Source organism: Rattus rattus, chromosome 1, assembly GCF_011064425.1.
Source record: "Rattus rattus isolate New Zealand chromosome 1, Rrattus_CSIRO_v1, whole genome shotgun sequence".
Taxonomy (NCBI): Eukaryota; Metazoa; Chordata; class Mammalia; order Rodentia; family Muridae; genus Rattus; species Rattus rattus.
This window is the reverse complement of record NC_046154.1, coordinates 241,044,851-241,057,570: the sequence shown is the minus strand read 5'-3', so window position 1 is coordinate 241,057,570 and position 12,720 is coordinate 241,044,851. Positions and strand designations below refer to the sequence as shown.

Below are 12,720 nucleotides of genomic sequence, written 5' to 3'. Positions count from 1 at the left end.
TGATCTTGGTCCCACAGGCTGGGGACAAAAATAAGAGAAACTACCCCAATGTCCTACCTCCCAGTAGGACCCAGCCTCTACTGAAGTGGCCTATGAGACACATCCCAGAGTCAGCTCTACCCAGGCTATCATGGAGAACTGGGTGAAGCCTAGGGAGCCAGCTGGCTCTCACTCTGCCTCCAGGGCCCTAGGCTGTCTGACTCTCCTCTCTGCTGCCAGTCCTAGTTGCTGATTCTTTCTTGGTTCACCCTCCACAGATCTCAGGATGGACCCAGGCCCTGCCAGACATGGTGGTGTCCCACCTCTTCGGCAAGGTGAGTGGTGTAGACCTGTGTCCTATGTCTTCACTGAGCAGTTAGCTATGTGGCACTCAGCACAAAGCCACATGGGCACATGGTACAAACAAGATACAATCAAGGGGTCACCCAGGCTAAAGTTTGAATTATTGTGAAATTTTGACTTACAGCCAGCAAGCCATTCTGATGGTTTTTCTTGCCTCTCCCACTTTGAGAATTTTATGCATGTGTACAATGTCTTCTGAACAAACGTACCCTGAGTTCTTCCCTCTAGCTCTTCCCAGATTTCCTTACTGACTTCGTGTGTGTGTGTGTGTGTGTGTGTGTGTGTGTGTGTGTGTGTGTGTTCTTGCTGAAAACTGATCCCCTTTCTCCCCTCCAGCAGTCATCAACAACTAATTGCTCCTCCCCAGGGGTGGGGTTTAGTGATAAACTGTTTTTGTTGAAGCACAATGTGCTGCATATTTGAACAAATCCATCAGTCATCACAGCAACTGAGATAATGGAAATGTCCTTCACCCTTCCCCTCCATTTCATTGCACTGTGAGCCATCTTCTTCTCACTCCTCCCAGGCACCCTCTGCTCTGCTTTCTGTCTGTGAGGTGAGCCCTGTACTCCTCTCATTGCCATAGCTTCTCTCTCTTAGCGTGATTATTTTAGAATCTACTCACGTTTTTTGGACACCATAATAGATTTGGTACTTTGTAATATTCCACTGAATGGATATACCGTTGGTTTCCTGTTGACCTGTGTCGGGCCTTCATTTGTAATAGTTTGGGATTGTCGGGAGTGAAGTCTGCAGTGTGCATGTTTATGAGATCAGCTCCGTGTCTGTGTGAGGCTTTATCCCCAGTACTTTCCAAGAATTAGCTCAAGGAATCTGTTTAGGAACTCTGTGACCATGGGGTAAACACGACATTCATTCCAGTTTGAGCTGAAGAAATTCAGACCAGAGGTTGAATGGCTTGGGTAAGGTCTCCAGGAGACTAGGAGAAGTATGACTGGAATTTGAACTTGTAAGTTTGACTACAACAGTCTCTTAAGCCTCTTCCTTTGCCTGGTTCTTACACGAAGTGAAGACAGAGCAGGCATCCATGCAGTATACTTGGTGGCAGACCTGGCCTCAGCTTTTGTCTGATGTCACATCTTTAGCCTCCTCCAGGGCCAACAGCCATGAGGGAGGATATACTTTAGACTCACATCTAAGTTCCATGTCTGGAAAATCCCTTGGTTGCCCAGACCCAGTGAAGCACTGCTTACTGGATGCCGCATTCTCAACTGCTGAGCTAATGGATGTGACATCATGGTGATGCCCTCCTGAGTCTTAGGGTAGCAGAAAACACCCTGCTTTGGTGTAACCCCTTGGCTTGTAACTGAAATGGTTTAGAGCAACCTGAGATTATCAGCACACAGTCCAGACTGTCCCCCAGTCCCTTGAGGCTTTCTGATGTCCACAAGTTACTGCTGTTTATTTGATCAGATTCCTCAGACCACTTTCCCCCAGGATGTCTCTGTCATGGCTAAGGCTGACAAAGGATCCTTTTTTGGGGGCGGGGGGAGTTATTGAATATTTCTTTATTTACATTTCAAATGGTTTCCCGTCCATAAACCTCCTATCCCATTCCCCCTCCCCTTTCTTCATGAGGGTGTTCCCCGTCCCCAACCACCCACCCCTTCCTCCCTCCCCGCCCTGACATTCACCTACACTGTGGAGGGGGGAGATCCAGCCTTGGCAGAACCAAGGGCTTCTCCTCCCACTTTAATCCCCTGAGTGATGGGGGCAGGTTGCTCTGAGGTCTACTGTGAAGCTGGAGTCCTGAGTTTAGCGGAGGCTCCTGAGGGAAAGCTGGGTCTCTCTAGTACCAGTAGCTATCACTCAGATGTCTGCACCAGACTCACTCAGCTACCTCTGCCTCATCTGTGCCTTCCCTCCTCATCCCTGTGGCTGGAGATTGGTGACAAGGCCTCCCCACTCTTTCCTCTGTCACCACAGGAGGAGATACACAACAATGTGGAGGTAGTGCACACATACCGCCAGCACATCCTCAACGACATGAACCCGAGCAACCTACACCTGTTCATCAGCGCCTACAACAGGTGAGAGCCCCGTGCAGGGGCAGAAACGGCCAGGTCACACCAGGGTCCTCATCAGCTTCCTGCAGCAAACCTGGGGTAAAAGCAGAGAGCAGGACCGCGCAGCTCTAGGTTAATAGAGTGGGGCCTGGGGAGGACAATGGCTGTGTAGGAGCTGCTTGGCCCTTTGCACTGACTGAGCTCTGCTGGCATCTGAGCTCCTACCCAGACAGTGGGGCCAGATGAGTGGGGTGCAGCTGAGCAGGCAGAGTGGAGAGCTGAGGCATGTGCCCAAGGCTGACTCAGAATAAAATCCCCTGTGGGCAGAGTTGGGCAAAGGAGCGGAATGCTGTGAGGATGTAGAACCCTGGATGCTGTTAGGAGGAGAGGCAGCTGAGGGTAAAGGATGAAGTACTTGTTCAGAGCTTTCCTGGAGAGGGGATTACACAAGGATATTGGCATCAGTCAAAAGTTCTGGAACTTTCTAGTGGAAGCTTGTATGAAGATGACCTGAGGTTGTTTTTCTAGGATGGTCTATGGTGGGACCTGTAGGATTGGTGTAGTGGGAATGGCTTCTGGGGTAGGTTTGCTTATGCTAACCACATGTGAATTGTCTGCAGCCGGAGAGACCTGGAGATTGAGCGGCCAATGCCCGGAACCCACACTGTCACCCTGCAGTAAGTGGCTTCTTTCTCCTGTGTTGCCTTCCTGGCTTTCCTCAGGGTTGCTGGTGGGGGCTTTGGCTGGCTGTGAGAAACACAACCTTAGGGTGAAACACTACAGTAGAGATGATTATCTATGTTCTATCCCAGGGGCCTGACTTGAACTTTTCCCCTTGTGTAGCTGGAGTCAGCATCAAGTTGGGGACTGTGTGATCATATCTAGGATATCTTCCCAAAGCCTATAGATGAAAGATGCAGGACCCGACATGAGGGAGTCCTGAATGTCTAGTAGGAAAGGGTGCAGCTAGCATATTCCAGTGGCAATGATGGCGTCTTTTTATGGTTCGCCATGTGTGCCACACTGTTAGGTACTTGTGAACCTGGCTTTGTCATTTATGCCAGACATTTTTTTTCCATCTTAATTCCTAGAAGATTCCCTTTTCTCCTTTCTTGGATGGAGGTGCTTTGGAATGAAGTTATTAAGACACTAAATCATTGGGCTGAAGTTTTATACTAAGATATAAGTAACTGATAGCCCATTTTATTCAAAGTTCAAAGCAGAGGATTGTACCGTAGAGGCATAGAGGCGCAGAGGGTGCTGGGAAACCTAAACATCCTTTTAGCATCTTGCTGTAACTGGAAGTCTGAACTAAGAACCTGGAGATGGATCCTGGGCTGACTCCTCTTCCCCTTTTTCCCGTGCAGGTGCCCTGCTCTGCTTGTGGTTGGAGACAACTCTCCTGCCGTGGATGCTGTGGTACGTATCCATTCAGCAGGCCATATGTGCTCACCTGTATGACATTCTTGCTGTGAAGACAGTGTTTAAATGTGACGTCATCACCTTGGGGCAGAGCTCAGACCAGCTTCTCTGTGTGGCCACCAGTTCTCACTGCCTGGCCATCTGCTTCCTGTCCTACCCTCCTGCTTTTCATGAGCACCTCATCTACATGGCGGAATTAATGCTAGGCTTCATGGTTGGGTTTTCTTTCCTAGTCTCAGCACCAGTGCACCTTTCCGCTTAGCAGAATAGCAAGGCAGTTGGGTCAGACAGAGCTTCCTGCCTCAGTCTACCTTTTAGTTCCCACCTGTACTGCTAGGGAGGCACAGAGAGGATACCTATTTTCACACATTCCCATGCCTGGGGAGATGTGTGACAGGAAACTGTCTTGCTCTGCCTCTGCCGTGCTCCATGGAGCCGGATATGACCTAAGTTGTCTCCAGGTCACAGAGACAGTCATGGTAGAGCCAGGCTCCAAAGCCACATGCATTTTACAACTTAAAGCCCACCTTCTCTCTTTATGGCTGAAGGAACACTGGTGTTTCAGGTGATAGGACAGGGTGCAGGGCACTGATGACGTTAGCTGTGAGTCAAGTACTTACGTAGCCTTTCTCCTTGTTTAGGTGGAATGCAATTCCAAATTGGACCCGACGAAGACCACCCTGCTCAAGGTAATGAGCAAGAGCGGGGCTGCAGCTGTCATGGTGTCAAGGCCTCGTGTGTTTTGGGAGCTGAGCTATGCTTATTGAAGCACAGAACTGTTGTTAGAGTTGGGGTTAGATGTAGTACATATCCCTGCAATGCCAGCACTGGAGAGGCAGAGGCAGGAGGATATCAGCTATATATAGCATGCTCTATGCTAACCTAGACGGTATATTTGAGACCTTGTCTCTGAAAGACAGGAAGGAAGGGAAACATGAAGAGAGGAAGTTAGGGAAGGAAGGGAAGGAGGGAGGGAGGGAGCGAGCAAGCTTGGAGTCCACCTGAGGCTGCTAAGTGGTCCATCCCAGAGACTAGACTGCAGGGGACTACACATTTGCCCATATAGTTGGAGAAAGAGAGTCTGGGAGCACAGGATAAAAGTCTCTTTTACCTAGGACGAGACAGGAATATCCTTATATCAGATCCCTCTGTGTAGTGAGAGGCTGTGAGGCTAAGGAAACGTCCTCCAGCAAAGTCTCCTGATTTCAGTGCTACCTTGTGCTTAGAGGTCTACAAAATCCCCACAGCATGCAGTCAGGGTTGTTTGCACATCCAGGTCCACCTGTGTGTGGCAGCTGTGTCTGGAATGTGCCCCAGGCTCAGCTCCTTCCTGAGGATCTCTCTTCACTGGGTATACTCTGGAGGTTGGGATCTTGGAAGTTCCATAAGCCACTCTGGCTTCCAAAATGGCGCAGTTAAGTCTTGTATGGATGCTCTTATATCCATACAAGTGACCTGTGGGGGCTATTGCTGTGTGTAAGCTTTGAGGAGTAGTTGCCAAGGAAGATAAGGGGTCACAGTCAACAGCAGCACCCACCCAGAGCAATACCAGGTGGGTGATGCTGGGACCAGTCCCATAGAGCACAGATTGCCACAACCATGTGGGTGTTTGGTGCTAACCAGCTTCCTTCCTTCCTAGATGGCAGACTGTGGAGGCCTTCCTCAGATCTCTCAGGTGAGTGAAATTATGGCTTTTTCATGCAATACCTGCCACCTTCCACTGGTAGATTACATGTGCCTTTGGGGCCCATGAGCTCTCCACTGGTTCTGTTTGGCATCCAATTATTGTTTATACATATATCCTGTGTAAAATGTTCTTTGTGAATAATGTGGGCTCACTCCATCCCTATCAAGCAGCTTTTGGGGATTGGATGACCTTGAGGTCCACGGGTTTAAGAGATTTGCCAGATGGATCCGGCGTGGCTATGGGGTCAGAATCTTGGTCGTCCTACCCTAGCCTGGGGCTACTGGGAGCTCAAGCTCAGAGCAGAGGGAGGGACAGAGAGGATATGACACCAAAATGTATGTTCATACCCTCCCTCTCCCCCCCAACATATGCATGTGCACACGAGCGTTGAACATGTGTGCCTGCATGAACATTCATGTGCCTACATGCACATGTATCCAGTCGTGAGGGGACCTGTACCTCTGAATCTGCACAGCTTATATGTTCATATTACTCCAATCCATGTTCTGCTTCCTGCTCTCTCGGTTTTGCTTGCAGCCATAACAGACCTAGCCTCATCAGGACTGGGACTATTTAAACACTGGTAGGAGCTGAGCTTCAAGCCTGATTCCCGTGTAACCCCTCCCACCATCCCTTCCCAGACTAGGTGTGTTAGCAAAAGACTTTCTTACCTCTGGTCAGACTGTACCACACCTTCTCAGAGACTGAAGGAGCTGGCTTCTCAGCTCAGCATCATAAGGGGAAACTGAGGCTGAAGAGAAGGAATGTTGCCTATGGTAACAGTTGCCAGTGGTACACAGCTGGCCCACTCATCTCATTCAGAATCAGCCCATCTTCAACACAAAAGACATCCTTTTTCTCTGCAGCCAACGCATGCCCTACTATGCCATTGTTTGTAGTGTCACAAGATCCTAGTGGGCAACTTTTACATAGGCAAATGTCACATGAGTTCTTTGCCTCCTTGCAGATGAGTGGCAGGATTGGTGCAGATGCAGCGTAGGGACCACATGATTTCTGTTTGTGAGGAGAGTGAGCCACGGGGTGGTGTCTTACTGAACTGGGATCATGGGATGACACAGATATACCACTGAAGGCACCTTGGTCCCCTGATTTGGTTGAATGAGTCGTGAAGAGGAAACAGTGGCTTTGAAAGTGGTCTTGGCCCTGCCTGATCACTTATCCAAGGATAGCCTGGCCAACCCAGCTAGTGATATAGCCGCCCTCCCATAGCCTGTTAATACATTCATCTATCCTTCTATCATTTTTTCCTTCTATTTCTTCTCCCACCCATCTTTTTCCTTTTTCAATTTTCTTTTTATCTACCAGTCAGTGCACGATCTGACCTTTTATACCCCTTCCTTCTATTGTCCTTGTTGCAATCCTTCCTTCTCTGCCTCTTTCTTTCCTACATCCTTTCCTCTGCCCTTTCCTCTACCTCCATCCCTTCTTCCTTTCCACCATCTCTTCTTCTCTTCTTCCTTCCTGCCATCTCTCCATCCTTCTCTCCCTCTATCTCTCCATTTCTCCCTCCCTCCTTTCATAGCCCTTCCTTTCCTTCCATCTCTCTATCCCTTTGTCCCTCCCACTATTTCTCTATCCCCCCATCCTTTCTTTCCACCCTTTCCTCTTTCTACTAATATTTCCCATCACCATCCTTCTACTTACTCAACCATCTTGTCATCAACCTGATGCGAACCACCTCTGGCACAAGGGTTCCTGGCCCAGAGGCTTCCGGTTCATCTATACAACCTGCATTTTGCTCATCTATGTCACATGCACTTGGGAGTACTGTGTCCTGTAAGGCTTGTGTCAGGCTTCCTGGAGATGGTTGTACGGAGTCCCTAGCAGGCCAAGTGGCTCATACACTGGGCTGTGAGCACAGACTGTGGCTTGAGCCTATATGCAGTTGAGGACATTGACTCAGCAATCTTGTCAGTTATCCATGCTCTTTCAACCGCAAGGCAGACTTAAGCTGTTTCTTCCTGGCCAAAGCTGATTCTGGTCCCCACAACCATCCTGGCTTTTTCCTCTGCTTCTGGACTTTTCCTGTTCGCATGTGGTGGCTCCATCTTGGGCCAAAGCTCTGACTTGCAGATGCACGTGGCCCATGATAATCTGTATCTCCAGCCATTGACCTCATTCTTCCTCTCTCTCCTACAGCCTGCCAAGCTTGCAGAGGCCTTCAAGTACTTTGTGCAGGGCATGGGATACAGTGAGTATAACACCTTGGGCACAGACAGGTGTTGGGTGGTTATGTTATAGCCACTGGGGGCTGGAGTGGGCTCTGTCATCTTGGCTGCTTTCAGCTCTTAAGCACTGGGCAAGTCTAAGAAAGGAGTAGTTACGGTCACACATGGCTGAGTGAGGAATGGATCAGTAACCAGTGTGGTTACTGTGCTATGTATATCACACAGCAAACCAAGATGGTGCTTGCCTTTCTGAGCAATGTGTTCTGAGCAGAGGACCTCATCATGTATATGTATGTGTGTGTGTGTGTGTGTGTGTATGACCAGAAGAAGTTGCTTTGCATCTGACATTGATTTAGCTTTATATGAGAACCATTTAAAAACCATTTGGTGCAAGAATGAGACCATATCCCTATTGGCAAGGTTTGTCTTTGAACTCATAATAGTCCTCCTGCCTCAGTCTCCCAAATGCTAGGATTATTGACAGAAACCACTATTCTAGGTTAGGACTATCTCTTCAAACATCACCACTGCCAACAACAACAGCAAACCAAAAAACCAAACAACAACAAAAACTAATGACCAACAGCTGATCAAGGAATGCCCCTAATTTTGACTACATGCTTGCTCAGGACACCAGCAGTTGTAGCAATGATGGGGATGATAATGGTGATGAAAGATTAGTGAGTTTGTTTGTCCTTTAACCATCACAATAATCCTACAAGGGAGGGGCTAAGAAGACCACAGACAGGTTGAAGGCTGATTGAGCTAGAACCCAGTGTAAGAGGGAGACTGGAGTGCCTGAGATTGAAGGAAGGGTGCTTCTTTGCTAGATCATTATATCATTGAGCACCCTGAGTACCCTGCTACAAGGTCTGGTTGCTTCCTGCTTTAAGCTTAGAGTGAATTTGTCATTCAGGCAGCCTCTGTTTTCAGAAATGCCAGACTCTGACCAGGACTCATAGGCTAGTCTGCGTAGCAGCCTGGATGGATACTGGTTGACATGTTAGTTGTTGCTCTGGATCAAAGCAGTCCTACTCATTTTCCCTGTCTACTTCTTGGAGTTATAGCCCATGCAGTCTTCATAACTGGGGAAGTCTAACTTCATATTTCTTCCTGGCACCACCTACCCATTTACAAACGGTGGGCCTGTTGGGTGAGTTATAATTTTCATATGAGCCTTCACCATGCCTGCTTCCCAGCAGGACAGAGTGAAGCAACCTCATATGAGTGCCTTAGACAAGATCCTGTTGCTAGGTGTCTCTCTCCAACAAAGCACACTTGCTTGTGGACCTTCCTCCACAGCCTGCTGTCCCTGGCCAATATGGGTGTAGTTGGGTTTCCCTGGCTGAGCATGGATCATTGGCTGTGTATTCTGGAAGGAAACGAAGCAAAAGCAAGGCCTTACTTGTTCCCAAAATTTGTCTTCCATCTGTCCCATCAGTTCAGTTTGACAAAGGTTCCCATAGATCTAGGAGAAAAATAAAAGGGAGAGACACAGACCCAAGGGCATTACTGAAAGAGAAGGTTTCAGCTCACAGAAGGCCTGGCTGTGATTCTGGGCTCATAAAACTAGTCCATTGTGTGTCTGGTGTTGTCATGGGAAGTTGTCATTTCCTGGTGAGGTCATCAGAGACTCAGATTTGGGTGGAGAAATAGAGACTCAGGAACAAACACATGGGCCACAGATATGCATTGACCCTAATTCTTTCTGAATTAAAAATAGGCTGTTCTGAGACAGCATGCTTAGGATTCTGAGTTCAAGGTCTTCCCAGCTACGTAGAGAGTTTAAGGCCAGCCTGGGATAAATGGAGCTTACTCAAAACAAAACAAAACAAAACAAACAAAACAAATGAACAACAACAATAAAACAATCAAACAAAAAAGAAAGAAAAGAAGGAAGGGAGAGACAGACAGAGACAGACAAACCAGGAGCAAACACTTTCTTTAAGGAGCAAATTCCACTGAGCAAGGACTAATCCAATTTTCGGTGTCTGACCTAGGGCAGTGCTTCACTGGGGTGTGGCATTAGTCACCCCAATGATTAACCTAGGAGATTCTCACAGATAAAGCTCTTAAGCATCAGGAATGCTTAAGATTTTCCCATAACTTCAGAGGCTACAAATTTGAGGTCATGGTTTAGACAGGGCTGGGCTCACTTTTCAAGGCCCTTTCTTGCCTGCTGGATTCTGCTGACTACGTCATAGACCTTCTGTGGCTTGTGACTACATTACACCAATCTCTCCATCCGCATGGCCCTCTTAAGGATATTGGCCTTTGGATTAGAGATCATCCTAATTCAGAAGGACCTTATCTTAACTAAACATCTCTAAGTATCCCAAACAAGGTCACATTCTGAGGTTTCGGGTGAGCGTGAATTTGGGGGAAACACTGCAACCCCAGATAGGAGGAGGATTGTCTTGTATCCATTTGTCAGGCATCTGCTGTGGCATGGACAGTTTTGGTCTTGCCAGGGTTTGAGAGATAGCAGACTTTTGGAAGGCAGACAGACTGCTAACATTTCTTCAGGAACCATGTGGTGAGATCTTAGCGTCCTTCTTGGGATGTGCAGGAACTGGCCTTGCTGGCTTCCACATTCTACTACTGCCTACTAACAGGACATTGCAGAGGAAGTTACATGGTCATACAGAGGCTCCATTTTGCAAACGGGAACGGAAAGGCTTCAGGTGTGATGATCCGGTAGTCAGCCAGTGAAGAAGCACATAACAAACTGGGGTTCAGACCCAGGCCTTGGCTTGGGTCTCTTGTCATGTGATTATTATATGCCTTTCCCACATCTTGGGCCTTAGTGTCCCCTTTGTGAGTGGCACAGAAAGTAGATGGCTTCAAGGACAAAGACAATGGAGACGTGGTGTTCAGCTGTGCTCTTTGGCTAGCATCATGGCTGGCAGACAGGGGTATAGTCTCACACTTTCTGCATCCTAATTATTGTCTTCTGTGTTTCCAGTGCCTTCTGCCAGCATGACTCGCCTGATGCGGTCTCGCACAGCCTCCGGCTCCAGTGTCACATCCCTGGAGGGCACCCGTAGCCGCTCCCACACCAGCGAGGGGCCCCGAAGTCGCTCCCACACAAGTGAGGGGTCCCGTAGCCGCTCCCACACCAGTGAGGATGCCCGTCTCAACATCACCCCCAGCTCGGGTGCCACAGGGAACAATGCCGGGCCCAAGTCCATGGAGGTGTCCTGCTAAGCAGTCTGCATCAGTCATCCTGGACTGGTGGTCTCTCCCTTAGCCCCCAACCCTTGCCTGCCACCCTACGCTAATGCGGTATTAATCTAAAGCTGCTTTTGTAAGAATGAACTCTGGCGGTGGCAGACCCAGGCTGTTCAAGCTGCCTCCTGGGACCAGGGTGGGTGGTGGTGGACCAAAGGCAAGAGGCAAGAGGCAGTTTAGTGTTCCGATCTGCTAACAAGTGGCCTGGTGGACCCTCTCTCTACCCTCAGACACCAAACTGCCAAAACTAAGAAATATATAGCTGTAACACTGCCTGGCTCCAAGCCCAGGCTGATCCAGCATTCTGGTCCACAGGCATTTTGCCAGCCTGCCTACTTCCTGTTTCCTCCCCACTAAACTCATTCCTGGAAACAAACGTAGTTCTGTTTTGAAAGGAAAGAGAGGAAGGAAAGTTGGGCACCTTATTCAAAGCAGAGAAAACAAGAAAGAGAAAGAGGTGCGATCTAGGGCAGGTAGAGGAAAAACAAGTCTACTAGGCTCACTTGAAGGAATTGATTTTAGAGTTCTGAATGCTGAAACTCGCAACCTGTTTTTCTGGCAACCTTTTAACATGCAGGGGAAACTGGTCACAAACTCCTGGCTTTATAGAGAAAGTGATTCCGCAAATACTTCAGTGGTTTAAGGCTCTTGCTATGTAGTCTATGTACCCCATCATGCCCGGCTTCCATTCCACAGTGAATGAGTGGATGATACCTTTGTCCTTGGGGAAGATGGTTTTGATTTGTAGTTGCATTCTTTGAGGTGGAGGGAGAACCCAGCAGGTGACAGTGGTCCTTGTCTGGGATGAGTCTCTAGGCATGGGAAGGATGGGGATAGAATGAGCATGGGATTTGACGACTAATGTTAGGACAAAGTGATAGAACCTGGTGGGTGTGGATTTCCATGAACACCAGCCTGTGATCTGGAATCTTGTGAGAATGAGTCACACCTTGTCTCCCATTATTGATATGTAGCCTTGACTTTAAACTTGATAACTGAATGTCTCTCAACTGGCCCCTTGCTGGTTCTTCAGAGAGAACCATGTGTACTGCTGGGGGAATGACTGGTTTTTGGATTCTGTACATTCCGTGGGAACTTGCTTCCCTTTCCTGCCCCTCCTGCTGACTGGGTTTGCAGCATTGGCCTCTCTAAGCAATGCCAGCCTAATGCCCATGCCCCATACTACTGCCTTTTGATTCTTACTGTGGCTAACCTTGGAATTTTCCTATAGGAAATGTGATCAGATCAGAGACACTTGACTGTTGGGAGTCAGCCCTCAAGGCCTGGTGAGTTCCAGGATCTTGGAGTTGCTAGAGGAATGTAGTCACACCATGTAGGTGGCATGAGAGACAAGGAGTCAGTTTACCTGCCAACTCCTACTATGGAGCCTTCCACTGACCTTGTGTAGAAAGATCAGGGATCCAGGCCAGAGTGACTGAATGCTGACAAGAAATCATTGTATTATGTCTTTCCAGGACAGTTTCTTAATGAGATGTTTGTATTTATTTCCAGACCAATAAATTTGTAACTTTGCAGTGGCTTGTGTCTTTTCCTTTCCCTGTGAGGGCGTGTGTGACAGGAAGGGGCAGAACTTTACCCTTGACCCCCAGAGCTCCTGCTGAGTGCCCCTTGCCCACTGGAATTCAGTCTTGTTGACTGGATCTAAAAGAGTAACCTGGTGGTTCAGAAATCATAGTAGCAGGAGTGTGAGAGAGGAAGATGTCACACAGTAACAGCCAGAAGGCAAAGAGCAAGAATGTGGGACAGTAAACACTCAACAATGACAAATCTGGAAATTTCTATCCTCCACTCAGATCCCACT

The 12,720-nt window shown here is 48.3% G+C and overlaps 1 protein-coding gene across 1 annotated transcript in view; it reads left to right on the top strand.

Moving 5' to 3' along the window:
* The window catches only part of Ndrg1 (N-myc downstream regulated 1), a 41,456-nt gene extending 29,020 nt beyond the window's left edge, over positions 1-12,436 (top strand). The window contains exons 9-16 of the mRNA XM_032916310.1: positions 258-314; positions 2,290-2,393; positions 2,990-3,046; positions 3,737-3,788; positions 4,433-4,480; positions 5,431-5,466; positions 7,639-7,690; positions 10,633-12,436. Coding sequence (XP_032772201.1) covers positions 258-314; positions 2,290-2,393; positions 2,990-3,046; positions 3,737-3,788; positions 4,433-4,480; positions 5,431-5,466; positions 7,639-7,690; positions 10,633-10,874 — 648 coding nt within the window. The 3' untranslated portion in view covers positions 10,875-12,436. The remainder of the gene's footprint in view (positions 1-257; positions 315-2,289; positions 2,394-2,989; positions 3,047-3,736; positions 3,789-4,432; positions 4,481-5,430; positions 5,467-7,638; positions 7,691-10,632) is intronic.
* Positions 12,437-12,720: the final 284 nt, after the last annotated feature.